At 42.2% G+C, this 15,824-nt stretch overlaps 1 protein-coding gene across 3 annotated transcripts in view; it reads right to left on the bottom strand.

Annotated features, from left to right (window-relative positions):
* Nucleotides 1–15,824, bottom strand: part of Sec63 (translocation protein Sec63) — a 249,369-nt gene that overhangs the window by 44,844 nt on the left and 188,701 nt on the right. Inside the window, exons 12-13 of one of the 3 annotated variants that reach the window (XM_071693314.1) lie at nt 2,500–2,639; nt 2,110–2,306 (exon numbers count right to left, since the gene is read on the bottom strand). In XM_071693314.1, coding sequence (XP_071549415.1) covers nt 2,223–2,306; nt 2,500–2,639 — 224 coding nt within the window. In that variant the 3' untranslated portion in view covers nt 2,110–2,222. Of the gene's footprint in view, nt 1–2,109; nt 2,307–2,499; nt 2,640–15,824 lie in introns of those variants that run through there. The other 2 variants (XM_071693313.1, XM_071693312.1) reach the window with 2 other exon arrangements.

Below are 15,824 nucleotides of genomic sequence, written 5' to 3'. Positions count from 1 at the left end.
AAGAAGAAAGTTGAGAGTAAATGTGAATAAGAGCAAGGTTATTAGGTACAGTAGGGGTGAGGGTCAAGTCAATTGGGAGGTGAGTTTGAATGGAGAAAAACTGGAGGAAGTGAAGTGTTTTAGATATCTGGGAGTGGATCTGTCAGCGGATGGAACCATGGAAGCGGAAGTGGATCATAGGGTGGGGGAGGGGGCGAAAATTTTGGGAGCCTTGAAAAATGTGTGGAAGTCGAGAACATTATCTCGGAAAGCAAAAATGGGTATGTTTGAGGGAATAGTGGTTCCAACAATGTTGTATGGTTGCGAGGCGTGGGCTATGGATAGAGATGTGCGCAGGAGGATGGATGTGCTGGAAATGAGATGTTTGAGGACAATGTGTGGTGTGAGGTGGTTTGATCGAGTAAGTAACGTAAGGGTAAGAGAGTTGTGTGGAAATAAAAAGAGCGTGGTTGAGAGAGCAGAAGAGGGTGTTTTGAAATGGTTTGGGCACATGGAGAGAATGAGTGAGGAGAGATTGACCAAGAGGATATATGTGTCGGAGGTGGAGGGAACGAGGAGAAGAGGGAGACCAAATTGGAGGTGGAAAGATGGAGTGAAAAAGATTTTGTGTGATCGGGGCCTGAACATGCAGGAGGGTGAAAGGAGGGCAAGGAATAGAGTGAATTGGAGTCATGTGGTATACAGGGGTTGACGTGCTGTCAGTGGATTGAATCAAGGCATGTGAAGCGTCTGGGGTAAACCATGGAAAGCTGTGTAGGTATGTATATTTGCGTGTGTGGACGTGTGTATGTACATGTGTATGGGGGGGGGGGGTTGGGCCATTTCTTTCGTCTGTTTCCTTGCGCTACCTCGCAAACGCGAGAGACAGCGACAAAGTATAAAAAAAAAAAAAAAAAATATATATATATCCCTGGGGATAGGGGAGAAAGAATACTTCCCACGTATTCCCTGCGTGTCGTAGAAGGCGACTAAAAGGGGAGGGAGCGGGGGGCTGGAAATCCTCCCCTCTCCCTTTTTTTTTTAATTTTCCAAAAGAGGGAACAGAGAAGGGGCCCAGGTGAGGATATTCCCTCCAGGGCCCAGTCCTCTGTTCTCAACGCTACCTCGCTAATGCGGGAAATGGCGAATAGTATGAAAGAAAAGAAAATATATATATATATTGGAAAGGATCACAATTTTGCGTGTGATCAAGTATATTCCTATGAGTCCACAGGGAAAATGAAACATGATAACATCCTAAGTGCACTTTCATGTAATAATCACATCATCAGGGGAGACACAAGAAAGAAATATAACAAACAGTCAGCTGATATACAACAAAGAGATGTAGCTAGGATGCCATTTCGTAACCATGCGATTGTTCAAGACAGACAACGAGCGTATCATAAAATCATTATGTGGACAAGAAGGTGAACTGTTTAAAAATTTTATCGAAAATAGTCCTCCAATTTGTATAAACCGTCACTAATATTAAGAATATAATTCTTTGTGTATTTAATAACAGAATATTCAATGATATTTCTCATGGTACTGGAGTTAAGAGTTAATAACTGAGATGCAATTTAATGCATTTAATGGTAAATGTATGAAAAAAAAATATTTCATAAATAAATGTAGTCTAATTTTCTTATCTTTCTATTTCTATCTCTGACACCTATTCCAATTGGAACTTCTTCAAATAGGTGGCCAGGGCAAAAGTCTCCATAACTAAAGAACTCCAATGCCACTCCTCAGCCTTTAGTGTCTCATCCTTAACAGGCCACTGGCAAAGGGCAACTCCTGAGCAGTGTTTGCGGAGGCTCCTACCTAATGTTCCTCACGACTCCTTCTATCCAATGCTCCTACTTACTACTTCTACCTAATGTTTCTACCTGATAATCCTAACTAAATGTTCCTACCTACTACTTCTGTCTACTGCTCCTACCATTTTGCCAAATGGCAAGGCTAGCGTATAGTGCTCACAACAGGAAAATCTAGTTATAAAGAATGAGCTGCGTGAGTTAAATGTTGCCAAGTGTTACAAATCACAAGGAGAGATTATATGTTTGTGGACAGAATGCCAGTAGTCCACATGTTAGTGAGGCAGAAAGAAAAGACAGCTACCTGGGTCAGAGGAGTGCAACTTGACAACCATTAAAGTGCAGGCTCACTAAGCAGATGTCGCTAACCCTCCTGATACCCAGAGGGGTAGTACTAGTAGTTGAATTCCCAATAACAAGGGATCAGGTGCATACATGTAATCCACACTGGTTATATTTGTGATAAATACATATCACAAAGTAGTTGGTGTAACCTCCAATATTCATCTGAAATCATCAACAATGTTACATTAAGACAACTTGCTTTTTGTATACCTATCTTGTGTGAGTAGCATACAACTCTTCTGATTTATCAAAAACAATGCATACCTAATGCCACCTGAAAATATAAAGACTGTTGCCAAAAAGTAGCTTACATTATTATAACTTACATCTAAAACATATTTACTAATTTTCTTACCTTATCTTCCTTATGGGATTCTGTGTCTGCTTCCTCAGCAACTGATTCATCAGAATGGGATGGAGAATCATCTTCATCCGTGTCCTGATCCCCTTTTTCCTCCACCATCTCTACACGCTCTGGCTGCTGATGTGACCCTGCTGTGGTACATTATCAAATTGGTCTATTGTTCTGAGTACTCTTTAAGTAATCAACTTCCTGTCATTACCTATTTGTACTGTACTGGGAGAGAGTTTCACACTTGTGAGGCTCAATTTCTTGAACATTCTCTACAATCATACAACTTGTTACATTTTTGTATGTTGTAATCGTTTACCATGTCGTTATTTATAAAGTTTCATTCATCCATCACTCAGATTTCTATGAGTAATTACCATCTTTCTGAACAAGTTTACAGCTTCCCATCATGTTATATCATCTGGCTGTTCTATCTGTACTTCTCTCAAAAAATCAGTCACTGTCTAAATTATCAGTCTGAAATAAAAAGTATGTTTTGAAAAGGTTATTCTTCTCTCTTCCAAGCTAGACAAATTTTAGGCCTCTTGCCTTCACCTGTAACTCAGCTCTCTTAATTCTGGCATCATATTTCCTGCTCTTCTCTGAACCTTCTCTGTTAGCTCTTTGTGTTTCTTAAGTGTGATGACCAAACCTGAGATGCATATTCTAGTCCTGGCCTCATGTAGGATATAAATAGCTTACTGAATATTTCCTTATCCATGAATATTATTGCAATTTCAATATTTGCTTGCAGACAGTTCATCTCCTTAATTATTCTCCTAAGGTTGGGCTGTGGAAGGTGTTACAAATATGGTGTTGGAAGAAAGCTATTAGAATCAGTGAAGAGTTTTAACTATGAGTAGTCAGAGATAAGGGTGAGTAGTTCCTGGCAAAGGTGGGTCTGCAGTAGGGGTATGGGATTTCATTAAGGATGTTAAATTGTTTGTGGATGGGGTAGTCAGGGAATTGAATTCACAAGTCTTGGAGAGATATGGGTATGCAGTCTGTCAAGGGTAAAAGGGCTTGGGAAAGTCAGTTATTGTGTGCTAGTGACATGGCACTGGAAGAAGATTCAATTGCAGAAGCTGATTTCCGAGTCTGAGAGTGTATGAAAGGAGAAAGGTGGGAGTGGACAGAGACAGGTTATTAGCAGTTTGAATATGAATGGAGTAAACCTTGAGGAAGTAAATTGCTTTAGTTACCTGGGAATGGACATGGCAACAAATAGAAACATTGGAGCTGAAGTGAGTCACAGGATAGGGTAGGTGCAGGGACAATTGAGAAATGTGTTGAGAAGTCACTATCTGAGAGGGGAAAGACAAGGATTTTTGAAGGTCCAATATTTCGAAGTGTTGTATGCATAAGAGGCAAGGGCTCTAGATGAGGCAATAAGAAAATGCGTGAATGTGTTGGAAATATAATGTCTGACGACAATATGCAGTGTAAGGAGGATTAATTAAGAAATGATGAGGTAAAAGAGATATGTGGTAATATGGACAAATATCTAGGAGTGGATTTGGTAGCGGATGGAACCATGAAAGCGGAAGTGAATCATAGGGTGGGGAGGGGGCGAAAGTTCTGGGAGCGTTGAGAAATGTGTGGAAGTCGAGAACGTTATCTTTGAAAGCAAAAATGGGTATGTTTGAAGGAATAGTGGTTCCAACAATGTTATATATAAGGTTGCAAGGTGTGGGCTATGGATAGAGTTGTGCGGAGGAGGGTGGATGTGCTGGAAATGAGATGTTTGAGGACAATATGTGGTGTGAGGTGGTTTGATCGGGTAAGTATTGAAAGGGTAAGAGAGATGTGTGGTAATAAAAAGAGTGTGGTTGAGAGAGCAGAAGAGGGTGTTTTGAAATGGTTTGGTCACATGGAGAGAATGAGTGAGGAAAGATTGACCAAGAGGATATATGTGTCAGAGGTGGAGGGAATGAGGAGAATTGGGAGACCAAATTGGAGGTGGAAAGATAGGGTGAAAAAGATTTTGAGTGATCGGGGCCTGAGCGTGCAGGAGGGTGAAAGGCGTGCAAGGAATAGAGTGAATTGGAATGATGTGGTATAGCAGGGTCAACGTGCTGTCAATGGATTGAACCAGGGCATGTGAAGCGTCTGGGGTAAACCATGGAAAGTTCTCTGGGGCCTGGATGTGGAAAGGGAGCTGTGGTTTCAGTGCATTATACATGACAGCTAGAGACTGAGTGTGAACGAATGTGCCCTTTGTTGTCTTTTCCTAGCACTACCTCACACACATGCGGGGGGAGGGGGGTTGTCATTTCATGTGTGGCACGGTGGCAAGGGGAAAGAATAAAGGCAGATAGTATGAATTATGTAAATGTGTATATATGTACATGTCTGTGTGTGTATATATATGCATACATTAAGGTGTATAGGTACGTATATGTGCGTGTGTGGACGTGTATGTATATGCATGTGTGTGTGTGTGGGTGGGTTGGGCCATTCTTTCATCTGTTTCCTTGCGCTACCTCGCTAATGCAGGAGACAGCGACAAAGTATAAAAAAATAACATGTACAGAATAGTTAAGAGAGAAGAGCACAGTGTGCTAAACTGTTTAGACATAGGGGAAGAATGAGTGAAGGGGGTATATGGGTCAGAAATGGAGAGGACAAAGAAAATGAAGGAACCAAACTAGAGATGTAAAGATAGTACGAAAATGTTTTGAGTGCTCATGACCTAAACTCACAAAAGGGTGTAAGGCATGCAAGGGAATGAGAGAAATGAAGTGATATAGCTTACAGGGGGAAACATGCTATCAAAGGACTGAACCAGGGAATAAAAAAAGGTATGGAGAATGGAAAAATATATCTATTCATATTGCTTTGTCACTGTCTCCCGCATTAGCGACGTAGCGCAATGAAACAGACGAAAGAATGGCCCAACCCACACACATACACATGTATATACATACACATCCATACATGCACATATACATACCTATACATATCAACGTATACATGTGTATACACAGACATATATATATATACACATGTACATAATTCATGCTGTATGCCTGTATTCATTTCCGTCGCCACCCCAACACACATGAAATAACAACCCCCTTCCCCACGTGTGCGCGAGGTAGTGCTACAAAAAGACAACAAAGGCCACATACGTTCACACTCAGTCCCTTGCTGTCATATATAATGCACCGAAAACACAGCTCCCTTTCCACATCAGGCCCCACAGAACTCTCCATGGTTTACCCCAGACACTTCACATGACCTGGTTCAATCCATTGACAGCATGTCGACCCCGGTATACCACATCATTCAAATTCACTCTATTCCTTGCACGCCTCTCACCCTCCTGCATGTTCAGGCACCGATCTCTCAAAATCTTTTACACTCCATCTTTGCACCTCGAATTTGGTCTCCCACTTCTCATCGTTCCCTCCACCTCTGACACATATATTCTCTTGGTCAATCTTTCCTCATTCATTCTCTCCATGTGACCAAACCATTTCAAAACACCCTCTTCTACTCTCTCAACCACACTCTTTTTATTACCAAACATCTCTCTTGCCTTTTCGTTACTTACTCGATCAAACCACCTCACACCCATATTGTCTCAAACATCTCATTTCCAGCACATCTACCCTCAGCCACACAACCCTATCTACAGCCCACGCCTTGCAACCATATAACATTGTTGGAACCATCATTACTTCAAACATACCCATTTTTGATTTCCGACATAATGTTCTAAACTTCCACACATTCTTCAACGCTCACAGAACTTTCGCCCACTTCCCCACCCTATGATTCACTTCCGCTTCCATGGTTCCATCTGCTGCCAAATCCACTCCCAGATATCTAAAAAACTTCACTTCCTCCAGCTTCTCTCCATTCAAATTTACCTCCCAATTGACTTGTCCCTCAACCCTACTGTACCTAATAACCTTGCTCTTATTCACATTTACTCTCAGCTTTCTTATTTCACACACTTTACCAAACTCAGTCACCAGTTTCTCCAGTTTCACACCCGAATCAGCCATCAGCGCTGTATCATCAGTGAACAACAACTGACTCTTCCCAAGCACAATCATCCACAACAGACTGCATACTTGCCCCTCTTTCCAAAACTCTTGCATTCACCCCCCTAACAACCCCGTCCATAAACAAATTAAACAACCATGGAGGCATCACGCACCCCTGCTGCAAACCAACATTCACTGAGAACCAATCACTTTCCTCTCTTCCTACACGTAAACATGCCTTACATCTTCGATAAAAACTTTTCACTGCCTCTAACAACTTGCCTCCCACACCATATATTCTTAATACCTTCCACAGAGCATCTCTATCAACTCCATCATATGCCTTCTCCAGATCCATAAGTATTTCTTACACACATTCTTCAAAGCAAACACCTAATCCACACATCCTCTACCACTTCTGAAACCACACTGCTCTTCCCCAATCTGATGCGCTGTACATGCCTTCACCCTCTCAATCAATACCCTCCTATATATTCTCGCAGGAATACTCAGCAAACTTATACCTCTGTAATGTGAGCACTCACTCTTATCCCCTTTGCCTTTGTACAATGGCACTATGCAAGCATTCCGCCAATCCTCAGGCACCTCACCACGAGCCATACATACATTAAACAATCTTACCAACCAGTCAACAATACAGTCATCCCCTTTTTTAATAAATTCCACTACAATACCATCAAAACCCGCTGCCTTGCCGGCTTTCGTCTTCCACAAAGCTTTTACTACCTCTTCTCTGTTTACCAAATCATTCTCCCTAACCCTCTCACTTTCCACACCACCTCGACCAAAAAACCCTATATCTGCCACTCTATCATCAAACACATTCAACAAACCTTCAAAATACTCACTCCATCTCCTTCTCACATCCCCACCACTCGTTATCACCTCCCCATTAGCCCCCTTCACATATGTTCCTTTTTGTTCTATTGTGTTATGCACTTTATTTACCTCCTTCCAAAACATCTTTTTATTCTCCCTAAAATTTAATGATACTCTCTCACCCCAACTCTCATTTGCCCTTTTTTCACCTCTTGCACCTTTCTCTAGACCTCCTTTCTCTTTCTTTTATACATCTCCCACTCATTTGCACTATTTCCTTCCAAAAATCGTCCAATTGGCTCTCTCTTCTCTTTCACTAATAATCTTACTTCTTCATCCCACCACTCACTACCCTTTCTAATCTGCCCACCTCCCACACTTCTCATGCCACAAGCATCTTTTGTGCAAGCCATCACTGCTTCCCTAAATACATCCCATTCCTCCCCCACTCTCCTTACGTCCTTTCTTCTCACCTTTTTCCATTCTGTACTCAGTCTCTCCTGGTACTTCCTCACACAAGTCTCCTTCCCAAGCTCACTTACTCTTACCACTCTCTTCACCCTATGATTCTCTCTTCTTTTCTGAAAACCTCTACAAATCTTCACCTTCACCTCCACAAGATCATGATCAGACATCCCTCCTGTTGGACCTCTCAGCACATTAACATCCAAAAGTCTCTCTTTTGCACACCTATCAATTAACACGTAATCCAATAATGCTCTCTGGCCATCTCTCTTATTCACATACGTATACTTATGTATATCTCCCTTTTTAAACCAGGTATTCCCAATCACCAGTCCTTTTTCAGCACATAAATCTACAAGCTCTTCACCATTTCCATTTACAACACTGAACACACCATGTATAACAATTATTCCCTCAACAGCCACATTACTCACCTTTGCAGTCAAATCACCCATCACTATAACCTGGTCTTGTGCATCAAAACTACTAACACACTCACTCAGCTGTTCCCAAAACACTTGCCTCTCATGATCTTTCTTCTCATACCCTGGTGCATATGCACCAATATTCACCCACCTCTCTCCATCCACTTTCAGTTTTACCCATATCAATCTAGAGTTTACTTTCTTACACTCTATCACATACTCCCACCTCTCCTTTCTCAGGAGTAGTGCTACTCTTTCCTTTACTCTTGTCCTCTCACTAACCCCTGACTTAACTCCCAAGACATTCCCAAACCACTCTTCCCCTTTACCCTTGAGCTTCGTTTCTCTCAGAGCCAAAACATCAAGGTTCCTTTCCTCAAACATACTACCTATCTCTCCTTTTTTCTCATCTTGGTTACATCCACACACATTTAGACACTCCAATCTGAGCCTTTGAGGAGGATGAGCACTCCCCGGATGACTCCTTCTTCTGTTTCCCCTTTCAGAAAGTTACAATACAAGGAGGGGAGAGTTTCTAACCCACCACTCCCGTCCCCTTTAGTCGCCTTCTACGACACGTGAGGAATGCAGGGGAAGTATTTTTTCTCCCCATCCCCAGGGATATATATATATACTTTTTTTTTATACTTTATCACTGTCTACCACGTTAGCAAGGTAGCACAAGGAAACTGAAAAAAGAATGTTCCAACCCACCCACATACACATGTATATACAAACACATCCACCCATGCACATATATATACCTATACATCTCAACGTATACATATATGTACATATTCAGACATATACATATATACAAAATAAATAATTCATAGTCTGCCCTTATTCATTCCCGTCACCAACCAGCCCCTCCCCCCACATGTGCGCAAGGTAGCGCTACGAAAAGACAACAAAGGACACATCGTTCACATTCAGTCTCTAGCTGTCATGAAATAATGCACCAAAACCACAGCTCCTTTTCCACATTCAGGCCCCACAGAACTTTCCATGGGTTACCCCAGATGCTTCACATGCCGTGGTTCAGTCCGTTGACAGCACATCGACCCTGGTATACCACATCGTTCCAATTCACTCTATTCCTTGCACGCCTTTCACCCTCCTGCATTGAACATTCAGGCCCTTATAACTCAAATCTTTTTCACTTCATCTTTCCACCTTCACATTCATCTCCCACTTCTCCTAGTTCTGTTCACCTCTGACACATACATCCTCTTTGTCAATCTTTCCTCACTCATTCTCTCCATGTGACCAAACCACTTCAAAGCATCCTCTTCCGCTCTCTCAAGCACACTCTTTTTATTACCACACATCTCTCTTACCATTTCATTACTTACTCGATCAAACAACCTCACACCACATATTGTCCTCAAACATCTCATTTCCAGCACATCCACCCTCCTCCGCACAATTCTATCTATAGCCCACACCATGCAACCATATAACATTGTTGGAACCACTATTCCTTCAAACCTTCCCACATTTCCTTTCAAAGATAATATTCTCACCTTCCACACATTTTTCAATGCTCCCAGAACTTTCGCCCCCTCCCTCATCCTATGATTCACTTCCACTTCCATGGTTCCATCCACTGCCAAATCCACTCCCAGATATCTAAAACACTTCATTTCCTCCAGTTTCTCTCCATTCAAACTTACCCCCAAATTGACCTGTCCCTCAACCCTACTGTACCTGATAACCTTGCTCTTACTCACATTTACTCTCACCTTTCTTCTTTCACACACTTTAACAAACTCAGTCATCATCTTCTGCAGTTTTTCACCCGAATCAGCCACCAGCGCTGTATCATCAGCGAACAACAACTGACTCACTTCCCAAGCTCTCTCATTCACAACAGACTGCATACTTGCCCCTCTTTCAAAAACTCTTGCATTCACCACCCTAACAACCCCCTAAACAACCATGGAGACATCACACACCCCTGCTACAAACCAACATTCACTGAGAACCAATCACTTTCTTTCTTCCTACACGTACACATGCCTTACATCCTCAATGAACACTCTTCACTGCTTCTCACAACTTGCCTCCAACACCATCTGTTCTTAATACCTTCCATAGAGCATCTCTATCAACTCTATCATATGCATTCTCCAGATCCATAAATGCAACCTACAAATCCATTTGCTTTTCTAAGTATTTCTCACATACATTCTTCAAATCAAATACCTGATCCACACATCCTCTACCACCTCTGAAACCACAATGATCTTCCCCAATCTGATGCTCTGTAAATGCCTTCACCCTCTCAATCAATACCCTCCCATATAACTTACCAGGAATACTCAACAAACTTATACCTCTGTAATTTGAGCACTCATTTTTATCCCCTTTGCCTTTGTACAACGGCACTATGCAAGCATTCTGCCAATCCTCAGGCACCTCACCATGAGCCATACATACATTAAATAATCTAACCAACCAGTCAACAATACAGTCACCCCATTTTTTCATAAATTACACTGCAATACCATCCAAAACCGCAAAAATCATCCAAATGCTTCTCTCTTCTCTTTCACTAATACTCTTACTTCTTCATCCCACCACTCACTACCCTTTCTAATCTGCCCACCTCCCATGCTTCCATGCCACAAGCATCTTTTGTGCAAGCCATCACTGCTTCCCTAAATACATCCCATTCCTCCCCCACTCTCCTTACATCCTTTCTTCTCAACTTTTTCCATTCTGTACTCAGTTTCTCCCGGTGCTTCCTCACACAAGTCTCCTTCCCAAGCTCACTTACTCTCACCACTCTTTGCGCCCCAACATTCTCTCTTCTTTTCTGAAAACCTCTACAAATCTTCACCTTCGCCTCCACAAGGTAATGATCAGACATCCCTCCAGTTGCACCTCTCAGCACATTAACATCCAAAAGTCTCTCTTTCGTGCGTCTATCAATTAACATGTAATCCAATAACGCTCACTGGCCATCTCTCCTACTTACATACGTATACTTATGTATATCTCGCTTTTTAAACCAGGTATTCCCAATCACCAGTCCTTTTTCAGCACATAAATCTACAAGCTCTTCACCATTTCCATTTACAACACTGAACACTCCATGTATACCAATTATTCCCTCAACTGCCACATTACTCACCTTTGCATTCAAATCACCTATCACTATAACCCCTCTTAGAATGTCAAAATACAAGGAGGGGAGGGTTTCCAGCTACCCGCTCCCATCCCCTTTAGTCACCTTCTACGACACGTGAGGAATGCGTGGGAAGTTTTCTTTCTCCCCTATCCCCATTTCAACATATACATATATATACATACACAGACATATACGTAAGCACATATTCATACATCCTTCCTTCATCCATTCCCACCACCACCCCAACACACATGAAATGGCACCCCCTTCTCCCCTGCGCAGGCGAAGTAGCACTAAGAAAAGACAAAAAAGGCCACTTTCGTTCACACTCATTCTCTAGCTGTCAGGTGTAATCCATTGAAACCACAGCTCCCTTTCCACATCCAGGCCCCACAAAACTTTATATGGTTTACCCCAAATGCTTCACATGCCCAGATTCAATCCATTGACAGCATGTCAACCCCGGTATACCACATCATTCCAATTCACTCTATTCCTTGCACGCCTTTCACCCTCATGCACGTTCAGGCCCTAATCGCTAAATACCTTTTTCACTCCATCCTTCCACATCAAATTTGGTCTTCCACTTTTCCTCGTTTCCTCCACCTCTGATACATATATCCTCTTTGACAGTCTTTCCTCACTCATTCTTTCCATGTGACCAAACCACTTCAATACACCCTCTTCTGCTCTTTCAACCACACTATTTTCATTACCACACATCTCTCTTACCCTTTCATTACTTACTTGATCAGACCACTTCACACCACATATTGTCCTCAAACATCTCATTTCCAACACATCTAACCTCCTCCACACAACTCTTATCTATAGCCCATGCCTCGCAACCATATAACATTGTTGGAACCACTATTCCTTCAAACATACCCATTTTTGCTTTCAGCAATGATGTTCTTGCCTTCCACACATTCTTCAATGCTCACAGAACCTTCGCACCCTCTCCCACCCTGTGACTCACTTCCGCTTCCATGGTTCCATCCGCTGCCAGATCCACTCCCAGATATCTAAAACACTTTACTTCCTCCAGTTTCTCTCCATTCAAACTTAATTCCCAATTGACTTGTCCCTCAACCCTACTCTACCTAATAACCTTGCTCTTATTCACATTTACTCTCACCTTTCTTCTTTCACACACTTTACCAAACTCAGTCACCAGCTTATGCAGTTTCTCACCTGAATCAGCAACCAGCGCTGTATCATCAGCAAACAACTGACTCACTTCCCAAGACCTCTCAATCCACAACAGACTGCATACTTGCCCCTCTCTCTAAAACTCTTCCTTCACCTCCGTAACAACCCCATCCATAAACTATTTAAACAACCATGGAGACATCACACACCCCTGCCGCAAACCTACATTCACTGCGAACCAATCACTTCCCCCTCTTCCTACTCGTACACATGCCTTACATCCTCGATAAAAACTTTTCACTGTTTCTAGCAACTTGCCTCCCACACCATATACTCTTAATACCTTCCACAGAGCATCTCTATCAACTCTATCATATGCCTTCTCCAGATCCATAAATGCTACATACATATCCATTTGTTTTTCTAAGTATTCCTCACATACATTCTTCAAAGCAAACACGTGATCCACACATCCTCTACCACTTCTGAAACCACACTGCTCTTCCCCAATCTGATGCTCTGTACATGCCTTCACTCTCTCAATCACTTCCCTACCATATAATTTCCCAGGAATACTCAACATATTTATACTTCTGTAATTTGAACACTCACCTTTATCCCCTTTGCCTCTATACAATGGCACTATGCTTGCATTCCGCCAATCCTCAGGCACTTCACCATGAGCCATACGTACAGTGAATATCCTCATCAACCAGTCAACAACACAGTCACCCCCTTTTTTATAAATTCCACTGCAATACCATCCAAACCCGCCGCCTTGATGGCTTTCATCTTCCGCAAATATTTCACTACTTCTCTGTTTACCAAACAATTCTCCCTGACCCTCTCACTTCACACACCACCTTGACCAAAACACCCTATATCTGCCACTCTATCATCAAACACATTCAGCAAACCTTCAAAATACTCACTCCATCTCCTTCTCAACATAATGTCAATGGATTGAACCAGGGCATGTGAAGCATCTGGGGTAAACCATGGAAAGTTTTGTGGGGCCTGGATGTGGAAAGGGAGCTGTAGTTTCGGTGCATTACACATGACAGCTAGAGACTGGGTGTGAACAAACATGGTCTTTGTTGTCGTTTCCTAGTGCTACCTCACAGGCGTGCGGGGGAAGGGGGGTGTCATTTCATGTGTGGCGAGGTGGCAATGGAAATGAATAAAGGCAGCAAGCATGAATTATGTACATATGTATATATGTATAAGTCTGTGTATGTATATATATGTATACGTTGAAATGTATAGGTATGTATATGTGCGTGTGTGGATGTGTATGTATGTACATGTGTGAGTTAGATGGGCCATTCTTTTGTCTGTTTCTCTGCACTACCTCGCTAACGCGGGAGACAGCAACAAACAATAATAAATGAATATAAACATATTTTATTATACTTAGTCAGTCTCCCTTGTTAGCGAGATAGCACTAGAAAACAGACGAAAGAATAGCCCAACCCACCCACATACACTTGTATATACACAAACGCCCACACACACACACATATACATACCTATACATTTCAACGTATATATACATATACATACACAGCCATATATACACATGTACATATTCATACTTGCTGCATTCATCCATTCCCGTCGCTGCCCCACCACACATGAAATGGCTCCCCCCGCAAGCTCATGAGGTAGTGCTAGGAAAAGACAACAAAGGCCACAATCATTCACACTCAGTCTCTAGCTGTCATTTGTAATGCACCAAAACCACAGCTCCTTTTCCACATCCAGGCCCTACAAAATATGCCATGGTTTACCCCAGTCGCTTCCATGCCCTGGTTAAATCCAGTGACAGTGCGTTGACCCTGGTATGCCATGTCATTCCAATTCACTCTATTCCTTGCACGCCTTTCACCCTCCTGTCTATTCAGGCCCCAATCACTCAAAATCTTTTTCACTCCATCCTTCCACCTCCAATTTGGTCTCCTGCTTCTCCTTGTTCCCTCCACCTCTGACTCACATATCCTCTTTGTCAATCACTCCTCACTCATTCTCTCCATGTGTCCAAATCATTTCAACACACCCACTTCTGCTTTCTCAATCACACATCTTTTATTACCACCCACCTATCTTATCCCTTCATTACTTATTCGATCAAACCACCTCACACCACATATTGTCCTCAAACATTTCTTTTCCAACACATCCACCCTCCTCTGCACAACCCTACCTATAGCCCATGCCTCGCAACCATATAACATTGTTGGAACCACTATTCATTCAAACATACTCATTTTTGCTCTCTGAGATAGTGTTCTTGCCTTCAACACATTCTTCAATGTTCCCAGAACCTTCGCTTCCAACCCCCACCCTATGATTCACTTCTGCTTCCATGGATCAATCCACTGCCAAATCCACTTCCAGATATCTAAAACAATTCACTTCCTCCAGTTTTTCTCCAATTAAACTTACCTCCCAATTGACTTGACCCTCAACCCTACTGTACCTAATAATCTTGCTCTTATTCACATTAACTCTCAACTTTCTTCTTTCACACACTTTACCAAACTCAGTCACCAGCTTCTGCAGTTTCTCACATGAATCAGCCACCAGCGCTGTATCATCAGCGAACAACAACTGATTCACTTCCCAAGCTCTCTCATCCACAACAGACTGCATACTCGCCCCTCTTTCCAAAACTCTTGCATTCACCTCCCTAACAGCCACATCCATAAACAAATTAAAAACAATCACACACCCCTGCTACAAACCTACATTCACTGAGAACCAATCACTTTCCTCTCTTCCTACACGTACACATGCCTTACATCCTTGATAAAAACTTTTCACTGCTTCTAACAACTTGCCTCCGATACCATATGTTCTTAAAACCGTCCACAGAGCATCTCTATCAACTCTATCATATGCCTTCTCCAGATCCATAAATGCTACATTCAAATCCATTTGCTTTTCTAAGTATTTCTCACGTACATTCTTCAAAGCAACCACCTGATCCACACATCCTCTACCACTTCTAAAACCACACTGCTATTCCCCAATCTGATGCTCTGTACATGCCTTCACCCTCTCAATCAATACATTCCCATATAATTTACCAGGATTACTCAACAAACTTATACCTCTGTAATTCGAGCACTCACTCTTATACCCTTTGCCTTTGTACAATGGCACTATGCAAGCATTCTGCCAATCCTCAGGCACCTCACTATGAGTCATACATACATTAAATAACCTTACCAACCAGTCAACAATACAGTTACCCACTTTTTTAATAGATTCCACTGCAATACCATTCAAACACGCTGCCTTGCCGGCTTTCAT

The sequence above is a fragment of the Panulirus ornatus genome, chromosome 55 (genome assembly GCF_036320965.1).
Source record: "Panulirus ornatus isolate Po-2019 chromosome 55, ASM3632096v1, whole genome shotgun sequence".
Lineage (NCBI taxonomy): Eukaryota > Metazoa > Arthropoda > Malacostraca > Decapoda > Palinuridae > Panulirus > Panulirus ornatus.
This window is presented reverse-complemented; position numbering and strand designations above follow the sequence as displayed.